Here is a 14,975-nt window from a genome sequence, read left to right on the forward strand (position 1 = left end):
GGAACTTCTGCGTTCATTGTTAGCCTTGACCAGCTTCAGCCTGGCCATTCCTTGATTTCATAGCACAGCCAACTAAATTCTACTTATTTCTGTGTGAAAGTCTAAATCCATATATCTGTCCACAAAACAAGGTGTTGCACTGTGCTGTTGGTAGAGAGAATATTTTTCTTTCTGCTTACACTGGTTTTGCACAATGTAAGGTATTTTCTGTCCTCGCTAGGACGACCCTATTCTGCTTTCCCCATGAAGCTGTATATATGCTTTCATTCTCTCTGTTAACAAAATAGTTTTATGTTGCCAGGAATGAAAAGATGATGGCAAAAGTCCTCTTTCAGATTTGGTTTATACAGAAAAAAGGACATTATCTTTCACACGAGTGATGATGTGCGTGCAGGATGCTGTTCTTATAACAGCAGGGTGAAAGAGTGTCCTATCCCGCTTGTCTCAGGGATGCTGGTTAAACAGAGGAAGACCTATCCGTGCCAATTGAAATTCTACAACTTTATAGTTGTGGTGAGCATTTTTCAGTTTATTTGGCAAAGGGTTAGAGGCCCTACAAGCAGGAAAGGCAGGGAATGATGGCAAGAGACAGGTTCAGCTTCTTTGGGCACTGGGCAGCATTTTGCATGTTAACTCCACTGACTGTGGCAAATAACATGCATTTGCATCCCTTTCAAGTATGTGTAAGAGGGAGGAGCCTGCACCAATTTGTCTGTTTTAATTATAGATGTTCTACCTACCTTCCTAATTGCTCCTTCATTAAGAAGTAGCTTGTTGTTTCTTTTTTTTTTCCCTAGGAACTAAAAATAATCAACTTTTGTTTGTTTCTGTAATTTTTTTTTTCCCCCTTGAGGAGATAATTATTTCTATTGTTGCATGAACATGGTGGCCAATACAGGAGGAATAATTAGAGCAGATGGCTGAAAATACTTTCCTTGTAAAAGACATCAAGTGTAATAAAATACCTCCCCTCCTCTTTTGTCTCCTCCAAATACACATTTTAATTTCCTTCAGGTGGATGGGGGTTGGGTGGAGGTGTAAATCTTTTCCTGCTGTATTAAACTGAGGAGCTGTCAAGAGTTCACAGCCTGGAAAGTGAGCTCCCTGTATCCATCACTGAAATTAAAGTGTTTTCAAATGTGGCATGGAGTCCTGGGTCTACGGCATGGGGAAATATACATTGTACTCCATCACTTCAAATGTTAACCTTGTCTCTCCGTGGTGACTGAGGACAGGAACACTTGCTCTCCGTACCAGCTGGTTAAATGGCAATCTGTCAGCACCAAGGAAAAGGCTACCTTGTGGGTGTCAATCTCTGCTGTGTCTGTGGCGTTTGAAAGCTTTGCTTGTTCGTGGCCATGCATGCCAGGAGGGGTGCACCTTCGTCCTGCAGGAGATCATAGGATGCAACTGGAACAGTTTCTTGCACGTGCAAGCAGTTTGCTGTTGTCCAGGAGCAGTATTGCGCTCCGTGCCTTAGTGGATGTGTCTGGGGGAAAGGATGAAGCTGGCTACCGGTGGTGGAGTTGGTGGGAAAACCCTCCTGACTTCAGATTTTTCTCCATGGCCGTGTCGCAGATAACTCTTAGCTGAAACCCACAGCCCAGAAGAAGAGGGGGTGTTGAGCACAGCAGCAAGCAGAGTCTGTGTTTAACTACACCACTTGTTCTTGGTTTGGTTTTAAAATTTCTGTCTTTTTCTGATCAGAGGATGAGGGCTTTTGCCTCTGTGTCTGTAACAACTGTTGCATTCCTCTTCTTCGCAACTAGACTCTAAAAAACCCCTACCTAACCAAACAAATTTTAAAGTTGCCACAAAGTGAGATCAAATGATCTAGACTGTGCCTAAACAGGAGTTTCTCAAACCTTTAAAACCAGAAAATGACTTTACGTTTTGGGGAAGAAGGAGTTAAAAATCACCAGATAAACACGTGTTTTGTTGGCAGGATGATTAGAAAAATTTAGATGAAACATTGAAGGAGTGGTCACTTAAAACCCCTTTGCTTTATGACTTGTTGGCCAGCCTGTGTGGGAATGCAAGTGTATGACTGTTATTTATTCATCTGTTGCAGTTGTTGCTGCTGTTTTTGAGCCCTGGTAGTCACAGGCACAAGCTGAGAAACTGGTACTGAGAGATCGTGTCCCCAAAGGCTGACATGAAGGCAACCCCAGGCTGGCTGACAACAGCAGCAGCTAAAAACATAAAATGGAAAGAAATCTGCCTGAAAATGGGAAAAGAAAGTACAGCAGGGAGGAAAGGTATAATGTGCTGAATTACAAGGAGCTTGTGCATCTTTTATTGTATGCTATTAAATATTATTTTATCTTTACATAATTCATTCATGGTTTTGGAGCTCTAATGGGGAGGGAGTTGATACACCCCAAAATTGACCTGTGTCATACTCAAGCTATGGGCCTGGTACATAAGGTGTGTGCTGGAAATAACTTGTGCATGGCACACACAAAGTGGGTGTCAGAGTTGGGAAGGGATTGCAGGACTCTGCTCATTGAGTTTTCATGTCAGCTTCCCCCATCTGGTCCTCGTGCTCTTTGGTACCCCAGTAAGAACAGCTGGCTCCTTAGGGATTCCCAGTGCTTGTGATTTCCCCCGCTCCTGAGGTTTCTGCCCATATTTTGCAGGCTTGGTTTCCTACTGAGATAGTGGCACCTGCTGTACTGGATTCAAAACGTGAAATGTTGCCAGGGTGGATTTCCTATGGATGTCTGATGTGAGGGCACATCCTGCAAAAGTTTGGGTGCCCATTTTAAGTGTTCAGTTCATGCTACACTTGCATCCTTGGGGAAAACACTGGAAGAGTCTCTTACCTCAATCTAACTACTGGTTTTCACAGAATCAGAATCACAGACTGGCAGGGGCTGGAAGTGACTTCTGGAGATCATCTCCTCCAACCCCCTGCTTAAGCAGGCACACCCAGAGCAGGGGCACAGGACCGCGTCCAGGCAGTTATTTCCTGAGCCTTGCAGAAATACATCTCTCTGAGGTCTCACTTCTTCTGTTAAACCTAGTTGAAGTTGGTCACGTTCAAGTGTAAGCACTGACAGCAACACAGGTGCAGAGATGTTGTGGTCTCATACACTCTGTTTCCCCCTAATCATCTTTCCAACTACCTGCTGGAGGCAGTGTGAAGGTACCACCTTGCTGGTGCAGCCAGCCAGCTCCAGCTTCATCATTCAGGGCTCATTTTATGCCAGCTTTTCTTTCCCCCACCCTGACTTTCGAGCTCCCTGACATTTGTTGTGCCCCTTGCTGAAGCTGGAAAAAGCATAGGAGGAATATGCCTGCTGCCAGCCACTGATGAGCAGCTCTCCTTGGCTCTGCAGGTTCCTCCTGGTTCATTCAACAAGCGTGTACGGGATGGGCACTCAGCCATGACCCTGGCGCTTGCAGCTGCTGCTGCCTTCAGTCTTACTGAGAAGTGTTTAAATTAAACACTATAGGTCAAATGCTGGGTGTCAAGCAAGGGAAAAAAAAGGGAAAGAGTTTTGCTTCTATGAAAAGCCACTGAAGGGTTCTTATGCTGCTTAACTGCAGGCAGAGGGAGGGGAGAGAGAGTGTCTGCATGATGAAGACCATACAGCCCTTCAAGAGATACGATGGCTGTCTCACTGTTTTCCTTTGGAGTCTCAAGTGAGTCAGTTCATCCCAGCAGTTGTGAGACCATGCCCAGCCTGCAGAGGAGCAAAGTCCCCCATGCCACCCTTGGTGGTGGTTGGAGTCTGTAGGGTCAGCATGGGCTGCAGCCTGTCCCATATTGATAATATATTGATATATTGATAACACAGGGCAGCTAGACAAGGCCATTGCGATAACCAAGGAGGTTCCCCAAGATCACGTGGAGGGAAATTAGCAGGACCAGATGAGAGCGTGGATTTCTAGAGCTGTAAGTCCGTCACCCATCCTGCTTGACGAGGAATGTGCAATTAGTTTATGTGCGTATCGGTCTGTGATATTTTACTGTGGGCTGCTTAATAGGAACTGGACATAACCACCGCCATTCAGCAAACGACTTAATGAGTCCATTATAGTTGGAGACTGCACTGTGATTTCCGCCCAGAAAACAAAGAGAGGGTAATCATATGGGGTTCACAAGGTCCAGGGGAATGGTACTTGTGATTCAGGGCAGTTGGCCATTTCATGAGCCTTGCACTAGACCACAGATTCTTCTTTCAAAGATCTCATGGAGATGTGCCCTTTCATCTTAGGGAAGGATGTAGGACTGCAAGAGAACGTTCACGAAATAAAATCTTCTTCTGTCTTCTTTCCTTCCATCAGTTCAATGTCTTTCCTCAATTACTACAGAGCTGCTTTCCCTCTAACCCCCTATGCATTATTCTGTGCTGCAGTAATTTAAAGTGGTTTCCTTGAGCAGAATCTCTTTTCTCTCTTCAGATAGATTCTTTAGATCTAGTCTCTCCGTGATAATGCAAAGATGGTACAAGTGATTATAAATATCTCTTGGTCCTGTGTTATTAGTTGATGTTCATCTGCTTGCTTTTAATAAAAAAAAAAAGAATGAAAAAAGAAAAAAAATTAGCAATCACTTGAAAGGTGCATGTGCAGGTGGTGCACATGGCAGCAGACTAAGCCAGGCATCTTCTCACTGGAAACTTTTATGTACAGACTGGGTGAAATGACAGAGATTTTATGACCTTGGCCAAACTGTTTTCTGCCTCTGTGTAATCATTCTTGGGTAGTAAACCTTCTTTTGAGCAATAAAGTCTCTCTGCCTTTGTTTAGGTTGATGGTGGAGGGACTGCCTCTTACTGTGGGCACATGTATCATCTAAATAACAGAGCACTTGTTTTCAGTATATTTATATCTTTTCTGAGTTACATTAAGATGGTTGATAATTCTTAATAGTTAGTTTCCCAGGTGCTTTCAGCCATTTCTTGTGCCTTGAGATCATTGGCTTTTATGCCAGAGGGTATTGGTAGAACTGAATGGGTATGGAGTCTTCTAGTGGTTCTAGGTTTCTGACAGCAGAAACCTAGCACAAATAACTTAAACACCAATGTTATATAAAGAGAACCTTAAATGAAGAAATGGGTGTTTCTAGTTAGAAAGGGGAACCATCTTAAAAAAAAAAAAAAGTCAAATTCAGAAGGGGAGTTTATTTTTCTTAACCCTTGTAAGACTTATACCAACAGTCTACTAAATTTTTGGCGACACCAAAAAGAACAACCTGGTGTTTTCCTTATGCCCTTGGTTTCCCAGTATAGTTAATTGGAGGCTTCTAAGTGACTTCAGAGGGTTAGACTGACATCAAAGTGACTTCTAGCTGTTTAACAAGCCTTTTTAACAAAATGTTCTGGTGGACCCCGGCCATCTCACAACTGTATCACACAGTGCTTTGCTAGCAGCATTGGTTGAGGTTGTGCCGGGAAGGAATTTATGGAATATGCAATAAGCAGTGTACCTGGGAAATGTGTGCCTTTCCATGAACTGCACCCTCCCCTGTCCCCTGCTCAGAGATAAAACCAAGTGTAATTAGCTCCTTTTTCAGTGGCTTTATTGTATACCCTTGTATATTGTGTATAATCTGGTTCAAAGCACTATCAGGGAAGAGTAATTCATAACCTCTCTGGAAAGACAATGGGTAAAGTTATTTACCCTTTTAGCTGGAATTTTGTCCGAAATCTCTGTAATATATAAATATATGTTTGCAAGTAATGAAGATGAAACTTGCCTTATTACACTTAGCAACCGTAGAGAAATTTTTCTCTGTTAACAGTTGTGTACAGATGTGAAGGTTTATCTGTACTTCTGTAATGATGAAGTGGTTCACTCCCCCGATGTCGAGGACTTGGTTCCCTGGATGTTTCCATTGCATGTGTATTAATTCAGTCCCAGGCTTCACTCCAGATTGAACCAAGTAATTTCCTTTGTATGGAAATCATAGAAAGGGACAGGAGATGGAAAATACCAGCATCCATACCCTACAGACAGGATGGGCATGAACCAGTTGTATCATTTAGCCTGTGGACCAACACCCATTCCCTGGTGCAAATAATGAGGGCAGTAGTCACCACACAGTAGTTATCTGACCGCTCTAGGTACAATGAGAAATGTATAAAACATCAAGCACATACAGCTAAAAATGACAATAGCACAGTCGAAAGAATAACTACCATAACACCACCAGTATTGATTCACCTAAACCGCAGCTCTGGAGCAAAAGCTTTAATGCACATGATGTGCTCTGACTGAAAATGGAGTAACTGTATTTTGCTTTTGTATTGAGGTTATTCTTTCCACTGCTGTTTCAGATTAGCACTACCCAGTGACGACCATAAATATTTCCATGTCTGCTTTCCCCCCCCCCACCTCAGATGAGTTGAAGCTGGTTTTGCTAATTCACGTGTGAGCCCAAGGAATATGTTACGGATGCCTATGTCCATGCCTGTGGACACACATCCATGCAAAAATATGCACACATTCCTTAAGAAATCAGTCAAACCTTCACTCATGCTTAAAGTTTAGAGGTAAGGAGGAACCATGACTTGAAACAGGCAGGCACCACTTTGCCATTGCTCATCATGAGACAATCTATTTGCTGTTTTCAAGTTAATCAGTGCTTTGTTTGGAACTGATGTGCAAGCCATGAAAGGAGAGGCGATAATAATGCTGCATAAGATGAGAGAGCTAAAAAGGTGTTTGAAAGGAGGAATGTCTCTCTAAATGTGGACTAGTGGCAGGAAAGCCTTTGAAAAATCCTGCAAAGCAAACTGTTGCCCATCTAGCTGGATATTTTAATTCTAAACTCGTCATGTTCTTTTTATGACATTGCTAGGGATTAATGTGCAGTTCTGCTTTTCGGGAGGCAGCGAGAGACACACGCCAGGAAACCTGCGGCCCTTCCGCAGCCAGACCTGCAACACACCCTTGTTACCTAGAGCAGAACAAGCCAGAGGCAGTCCCCAAATTACAACAGGCATTTCCGAAAGCCAAGAACCTCTCCAACCCCAATGTCCCTCCATCCCTTTGCGCTATGCGGGGTCGCATGGAGAAGGTAGCCGGCATGGTGTTGGCATCTCCTACGCCACGCTCTCAGCAAGGTGGCTTCCTGAAGGGTGGGAAGGAGTGACTTTTGAACCTCTCTGGATCTTCTTTCCAGCTTGCCCTCCAGTTTTGCGGCCGATGGGACGAGGACTCCAGCTGGCCTACTGGCCACCAGCCGCGAGGTGGCGATAACGTCACGATAGAAGAAGGTCGGACCCTGCTGCTGGGGACCATCACCACCAACCTCAACCTGCTGCATCTCAAAGGTCTGCAGAAGAGGGGTTTAGGGCTCTTGTTCCTCCAGGGCTGGAGTTTTTCATGGTCGTGATCTCCCTTTCCCTTGCCCAGCTCCTACATCGAAGGAGGCACCTGGTCAGGCAGGCTGAGTCTGCTCTCGGTAGATACAACAGGAAGGCAATGGGGGACAGGGGAAGCATTTAATTATTATGTATGCAAAAGGCATCGTTTATGCTGTTTGAGGCATAATGACAACACGAGTAGGAAGGCTTTTTTTTTTTTTTCTTTTTCTTTCCCCCAGCTAGTGAAAGTGCCGCTATCCTGAGTGGCGTTCAGTGATAACGGCAGTGCTGATAACAATAATCAACTTTGTTTTGTTTGGCATCTTTGAGGCAAGCGTGTTGCAAGAGCCTTTACAAAATTAATGATGTTATAGAATTACAGGCCGCAACCACCAAATGTAATAAATAATCCAAGCTCCTAGAGCATGGCTGGTGGAGAGTAAATAACCGAGCACAATTATGGGGGGAAACACTGGGTTTGCAGGGTTCACGTACCCTGGGGTAAGCTCACAGTAAGTATCAGGAGGTATATCTCTGTGGATATCAAAGTAAGAACTAAAATTACTTGTAATTCAGTGCCAGAAATATTCTTCCCTGGAAATCAGGCCCTGGTTGTGAAAACTGTTGTGCACATGCTTAGTATTAACTGAATGAATCGTTCTGGTGAAATTTCTCACTCCAAGTTAAGTTTATGTGTAAGCGTCTGCTGACATGGAACTCAAAAAAATGGAAAAATGAGTTTTTATATGTGTAAGGATATGGATCTTCTTTGCTGGTAAAATGATTTTATATTAAAAGGATGTTAGAAGTACTAGTTTTTCATTGAGATGATGATGAAAAACTTGCATTTGACAATTATATTTTAATCCAACTTTGAAAGATCATTCTATAAAGAAAAAACTTTGCAAGTTTATCCTTATTGTGAGAACATTTGCAAAAAAAGATTGACTTTCCTCGGTCTAGGTTCAGAGACTTTCAAGAATTGCTATATCAGGCATAATTTCTGTTTAAAAAAAAAGAAAGGAAGAATCTGAGATTAAAAAAAAGTGAAATGTTTTAGTACAATTTTCTTCCCTCTCTTCCCAAGAAAAATCCTAAATCTGGGTGATGCAAGATTCTTCTTAACCTGGGGTCATTATGGCATATAGTAGAGGAAATAGGTCAGAGCCCCAGACTTTTGGCTGCAAATCTGGATGAGGGTTTTGGGGCTCGGTCTCTGACTTTGTGAAGAATTGGGGTACAATATCACAGCACAAACCCTTTGAACTTTGGGCCTACTTAAAGGCACATTTGATCTATGAGTCAACACTCATGAACCAAACGGAGGTCTGACTGCATTTAACAAAGTCTGGAGCAGTATCTTTATGGCTTCGGCTCACCTGACATTCAAATAGTTTCTCCCCTTTACCACATTTTCCAAGAAGTTTGGTTTATAATTTAGATTCAGTTAGGAAAGCAGTATTAAAATATTTGAGATGCTATTATTTTCTACATTGCCACATGCCAAACATAGGGACTAAATATTTTAGAAGTAGAAACCTACACCATAACTGTTTATCTGAGCTTCATCTTTGCTGAGGCTTCCTTGTTGCATCCACCCCACTTACATGGGTGCTGCTAGCTGCATAGCCTTGGATGTGGGGTCAAGACATGCTGAGATCTACTCTGATCTGAGTCTGGGTTGGATTCACCTTTCCTAACCTTACCTTTCTTTAAGTTGTCCAGTGCAGGGGAGTTGTTTAGGCTCCTGTATTGATAGAGAGAAACACACACCACCAAAGACTTGTTCATCTTAGGTATTAGAGGTACCCATCTTAAGATGAATCACAGCTAGGTGATCCCCTTAGACTAGCAGCTACATGATTCTGTGAGCATTTCAAGTAATTGCCAAGCTTACCCAACTGCAAGATGGGCATGACAATGAGCCCCTAACCTGTAGGTGGGTGTAGGTACGTGCCTCAACTGAAGCATCCCATTCCTATTCTAGCTGGAGAGTTTTTCTTATTTGGAGCTGGAGAATGGGATTAAACTGTAGTTCTGCTCCCTTTGGCTTTCATGACTCAGCATCAAGCTGTCTTGTGCACTCACAAACTGAAAATATAACAGACTTTATAGATGAAAAAACCTGTAATGCTGCTGAGTGCACTCTGCAAAGACACTTCATTGCCTGTCTTCTGGTGCTGTATCCAGCAAATCCAACACACGTTTACAGGCCCCTTTCTTGATATTCCCCTTTTTTAGAACACCACGAGGATTTTGAATACCTCCTCTGTGGTGGCTCCTTATGATGATTTCAACATTGTAGAAATTGTTTAAAGACTATTATAGCAAGGACATCATCTCCATGTGCAGCCTTCAAGTGATCCTGCTTTGGTTGTATTAACATATAGCCAAATGCATATAGTGGTTCTGGTAGTGACCAGACTGTCTGGACAGAAGATCTGGAGGCCAAAGCAATAGTGAAATAAGATTAGGCATCTGGGTTCTGCTCACTGCCATGAGGGCTCAGCAGCTTCTACTTCCCCCTCAGCAAGCAGAGCATGAACACGTGGTTATCGGCAGTGGAAAGTTTAATAGCCAGAATGTGAAACTGCTCAGACAATACTGATTGGGGAAGAGATATAAGATAGGCAGATTGTAGATAACTCTGTAAATTCAGCAGATTGCAGTTATTTTTGTAATCCCAACATCACAAGTATGGAAATGTTTGTGATAACCCAGGACAGATGGAAATTTCCTTCGCGCAGAGCTTACACTGGAGTAACTCTTTTGTGTGTGATGGGCTGATACCTCAGACATGTGCTGTTGCCTTTGTCTGAATTTATAGTGCTCTAGGGAGGTCTGGAGACCAAAAAAAGGCTGTCTGGTGTTTCAGGAGTACCTTGGGGGTGGAATTTTGTGGTGACACTGCCGGTATACCCTTGTGGGGTTGAAAATCCCCGGTTACCTTTGCAATGGCAACTTTGGGATGGCCATCCTTGCAGGCATAAGGGAGAAGATTGCTTTGGCCCCTTCTCTAGAAAAGCCTCAATATCAGTTGTCACAGCTCGTCCTCTCACTTGTAGGCATTGCTGCATCTTGGCAGTCCTGCTGAAACCAGCTTGCCAGTTCCCTCTTCCATGGTCATACTCCAAGCTGAGGTATTGAAAAGGTCTGACCCACTTCATCTGCCTCTAAAAACTGTGCACCCAGTTTCCAAAATACTGCAGCTAATATAGTTATGTTTTGGTTTTTTTCCCCCAAACTGTGAGATCCCAGGAAAAAAAAGAACCCCAGAGAACTGGCAAACCCCAGAGATACTCATGACATTGTCAGTTATTATCTGATTTTGAACCCATGTCCAAAAAGCAATGCTTGTCCATTGATATTTTGGATTACATGTTGTAATCCACACTCAGATCAGGCTGTGGCTGGAATGGATCCTATGAGTACCTCTGGGGAGGAGAGAAATCTAAATATTGATTTTGCTTGACTTTTTCCTACGCTTTCATGCTATTGACAAAAAGCATCAAATATTAGCTGATACACCTGCATAAGTAGTTGTCAAATAACTGGTGCTCCAGTCATTGCTGATAAAGACTGGGTCTGAATTCACCGAAAGAAGAGCAAAGCTTTTGCCTCTGTTTTCCTCTCTATGGAATCAACTGGTCCTTAAACCCAGTTTAAAATCCCTTGTCAGTAGGCACGGTTGGAAACTGCTTATGTTGTGGTGTTTTCTATGCCATTTTGCTCAATCCATTTGGGATGTGCATTGTGATACTTTTTGCAGGCAGTTTCTAGTTCATATTTTCTTTTTTTAATCAGGCAGAGACATTACAATTAAAATACCGTAAAAGCGATTCCGGCAGTATTGCAATAAGCATGTTTTTTAATTAAAGAAAGAACATGGGATGTACAAATAGTAACAGCTAATGGGAAATTTCATCCAATGTATTTTTTAATTGAGATTTAAAAGGAAGAAAAGTCAGCCCTATTTCTCCCTGTCACTATGTGATATTTTCCTACGTTGTTACAGTAAGGTGTACCAAGTCTGCAATAATTACAGTCTCAGAGCCTTAAAGTCCCGGCTGTTTTCATGGAAAAAAAATGAAAGGCATCAGTTCTTTAATTTGTTAGTGTAATTTTTTTACAGGAATTCAGTGTTATTCAGTAGAATGCAACTCACAGAGCTGGATGTTCCTGAAGGAAGGGTTTTAAGGCCCCGAATTTGAAAAAAATTTGACATTTTTTTCAGCTCTTCCCCCAGCTGTAAACCCTGGTTCATATTTAGGTACGGGCTGCAGGTTTCTCTTTCCCATCCTGTTTCAGATGGGTTTACAGCAAGTGCATTAGACTCCTAGGCCTCTCACTTGCCAAAGAAATTGATTTTATGCAACTTTGACAGCTCTTGAGACCCCTCTGGGGTGTTGCAGGATGAGCAGATCAGTGGAAGCTAATCCCAGCTGAGAAACCGCACACAGCTCCCACAGAGACCGGGCTGAAACCCAAGGCAGCACCATCCTTTTCCTCCACTCGCTGGCATGGAAGAAGGGGACATAACCCTTTTGGGGAAGAAGATGCTGCCTCTAACCACTGGATGGAAAGACCTGCTGAGTCTGCCTCCACCTGTCCTGGACACTAATCAGGTCCTCATTACCTCATTACTGTAGCAGCTTTGTACAGCTGGTAGATCTGTCCTCACACAGTTTTACGTGGTACAGAAATACAGCCATTGTAACCTGTGTAGGCTGGGAACAGAGTCCAGGTCTTCTTAAGGTTTTTAAATGCAAATAAATACCTTCAAAGGCATGAATTTGTGTCATGAGCCCAGAATTATAGAGGAAGTGTACTGTATAGCAGGATTGCACTTAGGTTTCTTAAGTTTTGAAGCATCCCCTCTTCCTGTGATGGCTTGACAGTCTGTGCATTATGAGAGTTTTGTTGTGGGAACAGGCTGTCCCTGAGGCCAAGGTCCAACCCACTGTGCTAGACACTAGGAGAGAAACCCAATCTGTAATATCTTTAATTTAAATGCTGGAAATCAGCTTGAAATGAGAAAACTGTGGATGGAGGGTCATAGCAAATAGAAACACTCTGGTCTAATGGTCACCCAGGCAGGCTCTAGGTGAGCAGAAACATAACCCTGCTCCCCAGAACAGCGCTCCGGTGCCTTCCCCAGTGCTCTTTCCCTTCCTGAGGGTGAAGCACTTAACATGTGTCCATCACCTGTAGACTTGAAATAATAGCCCAAGGACCTACTTTTTCAGCATACCTCTATGTGTGATGCTTACCCTGATGCCTTCACGAGGCTCCCTGGAAGCTTCCTTCATTAGATCCCAGATGATGGGCCCTTATAAGTGCTGTTAAAGCCATCTGGGAGTGTCCATACCTCTACCCCACCGGGTTAGTTCTCCTCTTGCAGATGCATCAAAGGTGTTGCTAAATGCCTTGGAGGCTACCTAAGAGCTGAAGCAGTAGGACTTCTTTGAAGGAGACATAGCTATGGCAGCATCTTCCAGGCTGCCGATCTGAACTGCCTTTGCCTGGCTGCTGTGCTCTAAGGGAGGAGCCCAACCATCTTACAAGGGAGCACATGCCACTTGAACAGATGGCTGTGAGAGCAGCAAGCCAGAAAACACAGGCTTGTCAGGCTTGGGAGATAGTTTCTGTCTGAGAGTATTCAGGCAGCTGCCGGTTCCTTGCCCACGGATGGATTAAGGACTCCATCCAACAAAATGCTGGAATACAAGCTTAACTTTTTAGCATGTTAGTGACATCCTGGTGGAAATACACAGGCATTTGAATTAACAGCCAGTTTGGGATATGTACCTACACATTATGAACGTGGAGGCACATACGCAGGGAGGTTGAGAATGAGTTTTAGATTCTTGGTTCAGGCAGCTTTTGGGATGGCACCAATATAACAAACTCCTTTTCTCCTTTGCATCTTGCTCGGCAGTGGTCCAGCCTGCAATCAACTTTTATGGCTCATCCAGAAGTCATGTGAGCATGTCAACAGGGTGCAGGAGACAGGTCCATGAAATAACCGATTGTTCTTATTTAAGGCTCCTAAACTCTATATTCCTCTTCCCATACACAGGGGGACTTTTGTGGTTTTTTTTTTCCTGCTTGGAGGCCCCACTAGGCACACCCTTGGAGCCAGAGAATGAGCAATAAGTGGTCTGCCAGCACACTGCAGCCTTGTTGTGCAGGATCGGTTGTTTCAGTAAAGATATTCCAGCTCCAGCAGTTGCCTGTTGCTGTTTGCCACTCAGGGATGCTTGCCAGGAATATAACTTCTGAGCTTAAGCCCGTCTCATGGGGGATTCTGTGGCTTTGTCATGTGAAACACCAAGGGATAGGAACTGATAAGAGCATGCTGAAGGCTGTGGGAATATTAGTTTTACATGGCTGTGCCTACAGCCCAACCAGAGCAGATCTTCCCTGCAGAGTGGTGGGAAAGACTAGTCCAGCTGAGGAGATGACCGTTCAATCTGCAAATCCCCTTCCATGCAGAGGCTGTTTTCTGTTCGTTAAGGGGTGCGACACGGTAGTGTTATAAAAGACAATTCTGTCAGTACCTTCCTAACACATTTGATTATTGATTATAAAACAAAACATCTCTTGAGACCATCCAGCACCTTTCTTGTAGTTTGCTTTCTTTAACACTCCATTCAACTTTACATAATGAAGTAGAATTAAATCTGGCAATAGTCATTTTTATCCTATCTCCCTAATGAGGCGTTCACTAGAAAAATGTCTTGTATTAACACTGAATGCAATGTGTCAAAAGATTATAATAAAGATTATAATAAAAAGGTCCTCCATGAAAAGGTGTACTTCAGAATAGGGGCTTTGCTTCCCTCAGAGTTTGAGAAACCTCTAGAGCACTCTAAATCACAGCTTAAATGAAAAATATCAATGTGGTTGACCCTGCTGGACATCAGGTGCTCACCAAAGCCACTCTATCGTTCCCCTCCTCAGCTGGACAGGGGAGAGAAAATATAAGCAAAGGCTCATGGGTTGAGATAAGGACAGGGAGAGATCACTCACCATTAACTGCCATGGGCAAAACAGACTCGACTAGAGAAAAATTAATTTATTACCAATCAAAACAGAGTAGGGTAATGAGAAATAAAAACTAAATCTTAAAACCCCTTCCCCCCACTCCTCCCTTCTTCCTGAGATCAGCTTCACTCCTGGTTTCCCCATCTTCTCCCTCCCAGTGGCTCAGGGGGATGGGGAATGGTGTTTGGGGTCAGTCCATCACATGTTGTCTCTGCTGCTCCTTCCTCCTCAGGGGGAGGACTCCTCACACTCTTCCCCTGCTCCAGCATGGGGTCCCTCCCATGGGAGACAGTCTTCCATGAACTTCTCCAACGTGGGTCCTTCCCATGGGCTGCAGTTCTTCATGAACTGCTCTAGCTTGAGTCCATTCAACGGGGTGCAGCCCTTCAGGTACAGACTGCTTCATCACAGGATCCCGTGGTGTCACAGTCTCCTTCAGGCATCCACCTGCTCTGGCATGGGGCCCTCCCTAGGCTGCAGGTGGCTATCTGCTCCACCATGCACCTCCCCGGGCTGCAGGTGGCTATCTGCTCCACCATGCACCTCCCCGGGCTGCAGGTGGATATCCGCTCCACCATGCACCTCCCCGGGCTGCAGGGGGATATCTGC

General features: G+C 43.9%; 1 protein-coding gene across 8 annotated transcripts in view; it reads left to right on the plus strand.

The window, feature by feature from the left end:
- The window catches only part of PKHD1 (PKHD1 ciliary IPT domain containing fibrocystin/polyductin), a 277,932-nt gene that overhangs the window by 81,053 nt on the left and 181,904 nt on the right, over positions 1-14,975 (plus strand). For all 8 annotated transcript variants that reach the window (XM_075086582.1, XM_075086585.1, XM_075086584.1 and 5 more), the window contains one exon: positions 7,136-7,286. In XM_075086582.1, the coding sequence (XP_074942683.1) occupies positions 7,136-7,286 (151 nt within the window). The remainder of the gene's footprint in view (positions 1-7,135; positions 7,287-14,975) is intronic.

This window comes from Phalacrocorax aristotelis, chromosome 3 (assembly GCF_949628215.1).
Source record: "Phalacrocorax aristotelis chromosome 3, bGulAri2.1, whole genome shotgun sequence".
In the NCBI taxonomy this organism is placed as follows: Eukaryota; Metazoa; Chordata; class Aves; order Suliformes; family Phalacrocoracidae; genus Phalacrocorax; species Phalacrocorax aristotelis.